Genomic DNA, 5,669 nt, shown 5'->3' with positions numbered 1-5,669 from the left:
AAAACACAATGATTCTTATACTCAGGTGATTATACACTAATGAAAACATACCCATGGAAGTTATATTCCATTTCTGCCAATAGATCCTCCTGAATGTTACACACTGGACCTTAACATGTGTAAGATTGCTAAGATGTAACACGAAGATGAACCTCACCTGTGAAGCTTTTTCTGAAAGAGGTATTTCTTCTTAATGTTTGCCAGCTCATTAGCTAAGCTTTGATTTTCACTTTTGTACTCATTCATCTTGGAGTCGAGCATTCTCAGCTCTGCTATCAACGCCTGTGAAATTAGAGAAAAAAACAAACATAATTTTGCCATAAAACTTAGAGAAAGCTACAGGTACCATGATTTAACTGAAATCAACTGCACCTGTTGACAATATGTTATTACAGAAGAACACATTTTTAGATGCTTATGGACCTTTAAATAGTGAGTTGTATCAGTGCTGGTCATTTCGCTTTGAAAAAAATGTGTCACTGAAAGGATGAACAAATTGACACAGATCTCACGAAGTTTGGCACTTTTGCTTGCAATATGCTGTATTTAGGCAACTTGCTCTACATAATTAAAAACATGAAGAGCCATCAGATCAGAAACATATCAGGACAGTCTGATGAAGGCCTTCGTTGGACAAAGCTTTAATGAAAGAATTTTAGTTGGTAGACAAGTAAATACTGCAGGGCTTGACAACACTGTCAGGGGCTGACCGAGGATGGAGGATTGTGAGGGACAGAAAAAGAATAGGACAAAGATAAGTCAAAAATAAGACAAGAAAAACCACATGAAATGAAAGAAGAGTAGGATCACCTTGAGCTTTTTAGTCCTCTCTCTGACGGTCCACTGGCACCGCTGGAGCTGCTCGGCTGCTTCTGGACCCGGCTGCCGAGCCAGAATGTGCTTCAGCTCCACATACAACTTCTCCTTTTCCTTGGTGGGGACGTAGAAGGAAAGTAAAATGTAAAATGCCACATCAGGCTAGTAAATCTAGCATCTCAAGTGGTAAGAAAGAATTAAACACACTGTTTTTAGTAGAAGTAGTTAAGGTTTATTAGCTGAAGCACAAGGGTTCCCACTGTTTTTAAGAAAAAAAAAAGGTATTTTTTTTAATTTTTCAGGAGTTTGCTTGTCAATACAGGACATTACTTTTACCGGTAGGCCTACTTTTGACACATTTGACTGCAGTGTTATTCCTCCTTTTTTAATGGTGCAGGAAGTGTCTCAGGTTCATGGTAGCTGGTCAGCCTTTATGGGATACTCTGCTTTAGCTTGCTTTCATGGCACTCTTGGCTTTTCCTACCACAGCCAACTTTCAGCATCTCAATTCATATTAGGACAAGTTAAAATTGAGTTTGGGCAAGTAAACTTCTTACTTTATGAACTCTGGTGTCACACTGTTGAACTGGGTGACATCATCCTTATCACTATAAACACACACTCTGTAGTTTTTTTTTGACTCAGTCCCACATACAGTGTCCTTTGCTACAAATACTCACTAGAGCAACAAATAGAGCATAAAATAGTCTCTGCAGTATTTACTCCTATTTGAGTAACTCAAACATTAATTTTTTACTGCCCAGCTGATTTAGAGAATTACTTTTTTCAAAATAAAACTACATTTTCATGACACAAATTTTCACAGTATATATTATATATACGAAGTCACATTGCTTCCTCATAAGGAGAAGACTATTAATCCATGTGTTGAGGAGAGTGTCAAGTATTTACCTGTAATAGGAGTTCACGCTCCTCAAGCTCTTGGGTCTTGGCAATCAGTCGTTTCTGCAGGGACTGAATCTTCTGGATGAGTTCGTATTTGCTGGGGTCACTGCCCTGCAAGGGAGGATCATTTACAGAATTAATGCTCTGACATTTTCCTCTTGAAGTGTGTGATTGGTCTCTCACATAAACCAGAAGTGGAAATGTTTAGGCAGAGAAAAAACAATACAACGGACTAGGACTGTAACAGCTTCAAGCCAATCCACAGAGACATTACTAAACAAGTCCTTCACCTCCAGTCGTCTCCAGCGGTGAATATTTATGGGCTTCAGCTGTTCCTCAAGGACACTGCTCCTCGTCCTCTCTCTCAGCAGCTCCCTCTGGAGGTGGAACAGCTCTCGCCTGCAACACAAGTAGTTATTACATAAATTAATATACTAAATTTACTCCATAGTTGGCTGCGAAGTAATTTTAGTCCGATGTAGTAAAACAGAGATGTTGTATTGTTTTAGAAAAAAAATGTCCTTGGGTTATAGAAGCTAGAAATTCTAAGGAGGTTCTTCCTACCTCTGACTCTGGATGTCTCTCCGCCTTGCTCCATCTTTCTTTGACACGTATGCTTCTACTCTAAACACTGCACTTTGTAGGTCACCTCATTCTTTCTCCATCCTGCCCTCCTCTACTCCAGATTCTTCACTTAGTCATTCAATGCTGACTGCCTTTGTCAAACTCCTCTCCTCCTCCTGCCCAGGCACCTCTCTTTTACCTCAGGTCCTCTGTGTTGGGCACAGTCTTGTCCAGGATGCTCTTCTTGCGCCGGAGCCTCTTGACCTCCAGCTTGAGTAGGCGGATGTCTTCCATCCTCTGGTTGTAGTGGAAATCCCCCTTGCTCAGGATTGATTGCTGGATCCTGATCTTCTCATACAGCAGTGCACGCTCATCGTTCCGGCGTAGCAGCTGTTTGCCCAGGTTGTCCCGCTCTCTGATCACCTTCAAATAATAAGATACATACATTGTCATCCTCTTTCTCTGCTCCATCTTGGCTCTACCTCATTCTTTCTTTACCTGTTCCAGTTGCTTCTTCTGTTGGATCTGCTCAGCGTCTGCGTCGGCTATGACCTTCTGCAGTTTTTGCTGTTCTGCTTTCTGACTGTCAACACGTTGCTTTGTTTCCTCAAGCTGGAGCTTCACCACCTGCAGCTCCCCCTGTATCAGGACATAGAGATGGGTACAAATTAGGCATAAAAAGTCTTGCTGGTAATGGACAGTGAAGATAGCCCTAAGAAAAAGAAAATGTTAGGTTAAGACAGGCTGCTGTACCTTGAGGGCCTCGTTATCCTTCTCTAAGCGCTTGTGTTCCTGCTGATCCTTGGCCAGGGCAAGCTCCTTCCCAGTGATCTCATCTCTCAGTCGGGTGACTTGGTTGTTCATGGTCTTCATCTTCCTCTTCATTTCTGCAATCTCTTCCTGAGGCAGAGAGATAGACGGTGAAAGGATATGCATACAATATTCTTAGATAATAAACAAACAATTTCCTGTAATGCATACTGGCAGTCCACAGCTGACTCACTGGCTAAATTACTGCACTAATAATTCACTAACCAGGTGAATATCAGCTGTGTGAATGACAAGAACTGGTACCTGAGCCTCGATGAGGTTCTTGCTGTAGAGGTTCCTTTCAGACACAATAGACTCCAGCAGGTTCTCTTGCTGTTTGAGTTTGCACTCTGCTTCTGAGACCTTCTTCCTCCAGTCAAATATCTCCATCTCTCTTACTTCGACATCACTCATTTTTTGTTGCACCTGTGGAAGGGAGAAAGGTTCCCCTCAGACAGGCCCATGTTGACTCAAAATTATCTTGTAATATTAAAATGAATCCAAATAATAAAATGCAAAAAACTAGCTCTCCTGCATAACCTGCCTTCTGCATGAGGTTGCTGGTCTCGTTGATATAGCGGTCACGTTCTTTTTCCAGCTGTTGGATGATCTTGCGTTGCTTCTGGGCCTCCTGGCGGTAGCCATTGATCTCGTGCTCCAATGTCTTCTTGTCCTGCTCAAGGAGCTTCACAAGGTTCTGCTGTTTCTCAGTCGACTGTGAAGCTTTGATCATGTTCTATTGAATGAGATCAGACACACAAATAAAGGAACATGAGTAAATATATGTTAATTCTGATGTATTTGTAGCTGGTTTAGAAGCAGGAATTGTTGTTCACAAAACTGTGTAAGAGTCAACAGATAATTTTATGTTGATTAGAAAAACTGTAGTTAACAAGACAAATACCCACAACTACCTCAGTTTGCAAGAATGGTACACTACAATGCATACCTTATTTAAGATGTCTCTCTCTCGGATCAGCTCATCTATGGCTTTCCTGTCAGCTTCAACTTGCTTTTGGGAAGATTCAAGATCTGCGGAGGGAGAAAAATAGGGATAGTTTGAACTGGTCAAAAGTCAATTAGAGATATTTTTCTATTAACTTGTTCTCCTCCATGAGTGTGCCACTGTGTCATTTCAAGTCATTTTGTTGGTTTAAAGGGACAGTTCGCCACAAAATAAAAATACGTCCTTTTAGAATATGTTATTGCATGTAAATACTTTTTTGCTTTTGATAAATGTATTACTCATGGGGCTGAATTGGGTCCCTTGTTGACACTGGGAGAGCTCTAGGATCAGTTATTAACAAACTGAAATTATGTAATGATCTTGGCTATTCTACATATACTTAACTTAATAATGCATGTTTCTACCCAATACTGAGCTATGCTGCAGGGATATGGGGCTATATCATGTTTTCCAGGGGTTGGGTACCAGGGTCAGTACACCAAAATGTGATCCGACTGTAGAATCATCTAATCAAAATGGCAGCAGATAAATAAAACGGCGAAACATGTTGTTCACTCTTAAATAAACCACAGTGAAGTCATTCCAGTGTGCGGGGGTTCATTTTAATGTTTTACTCCATGGTCCTGCGACCTACCAGCGTCTGACTGTTGGCAGTGCATGGGGATTCCTGTTCATGAGTTATAAATATATATAGATATCTATATATTCAATGTTTCTGCATGGCATTGAACAGTCAAATATGTAAATACTATATGTTAAGAACATTAAAAATATATATTATTTTATAGTTTTACATAACTTGCATGCATGAGCTCACAGGGACCAAGACAGGGCAGCACTGAGGGAGAGAAAGACTGGGATCATAGAGAAGATGATAGTTCATGTGTGTCTCCACGTATATACTTTGCGTCTATGATAAAAAAACATGACAAGCTCCCGTACCTTTCTCCAGACCAGCAATCTGAGCTTTGAGTGTTTCCTTCTGCACATCCACATCGGCTTTCTGATCCTCCATCTGGTGGAACCTCTTCTGGATGGTCTCTCTCATCTTTGTTTGTTTGGCAATCTCCTGACGCATCTGGTTCACTTCATCTTCTCTCATCTAACAGGTGGGATGGGAGGAGTTTAATTAAGCATTAGGCAGAAGTAGCGAGGAGTGGAAAGGGTTCTGAGTGTGGATAACAGATGTTACTGTACGCTGAGGGTTGTAACTCAAATTCAGCCTGTCTTTTTGACCACTGTTTCTAACATGATGTACAGCAGTGCCCCCCTGTGGTTCAAAAGAATCATATCATCTATTTTCAGGTAGCCTCCACTGCTGAAGATTTGAGACAATACTGACAAAAATGTAAGTTCCATGATTTCTGTTTAGGGAAATATAATAGGATAATTTTCAGAATTGATCAACTTTACCCATGTACTGTATCAAGCCTATAAAAGATCAGTGAGGAGTGACTAACTAAGCTCGAATGATCCGGCAAGCTATGGGGCAATTCTATTTTAAAAAAATTATTTTGTTTGATGCAAAATAATAGCAAAGGTTTCCCCGCAAATGATTCATAAGAAGAGAGCAGGTTTCGGGCTTAAAAGCTGCAGTAGGTAACTT

The 5,669-nt window shown here is 40.8% G+C and overlaps 1 protein-coding gene across 1 annotated transcript in view; it reads right to left on the bottom strand.

Annotated features, from left to right (window-relative positions):
* The window catches only part of cfap58 (cilia and flagella associated protein 58), a 10,967-nt gene that overhangs the window by 1,237 nt on the left and 4,061 nt on the right, over nt 1-5,669 (bottom strand). Inside the window, exons 7-17 of the mRNA XM_035666049.1 lie at nt 5,006-5,165; nt 4,046-4,128; nt 3,641-3,832; nt 3,361-3,522; nt 3,040-3,186; nt 2,785-2,925; nt 2,486-2,709; nt 2,013-2,121; nt 1,729-1,833; nt 811-930; nt 158-282 (exon numbers count right to left, since the gene is read on the bottom strand). Of these exons, the coding sequence (XP_035521942.1) occupies nt 158-282; nt 811-930; nt 1,729-1,833; nt 2,013-2,121; nt 2,486-2,709; nt 2,785-2,925; nt 3,040-3,186; nt 3,361-3,522; nt 3,641-3,832; nt 4,046-4,128; nt 5,006-5,165 (1,568 nt within the window). The remainder of the gene's footprint in view (nt 1-157; nt 283-810; nt 931-1,728; nt 1,834-2,012; nt 2,122-2,485; nt 2,710-2,784; nt 2,926-3,039; nt 3,187-3,360; nt 3,523-3,640; nt 3,833-4,045; nt 4,129-5,005; nt 5,166-5,669) is intronic.

The sequence above is a fragment of the Morone saxatilis genome, unplaced genomic scaffold, assembly GCF_004916995.1.
Source record: "Morone saxatilis isolate NCDOM2014 unplaced genomic scaffold, NCSU_SB_2.0 Contig20, whole genome shotgun sequence".
In the NCBI taxonomy this organism is placed as follows: Eukaryota; Metazoa; Chordata; class Actinopteri; family Moronidae; genus Morone; species Morone saxatilis.
Note: the sequence above shows the minus strand (reverse complement) of the source record. Positions and strands in the feature narration are given on the sequence as shown.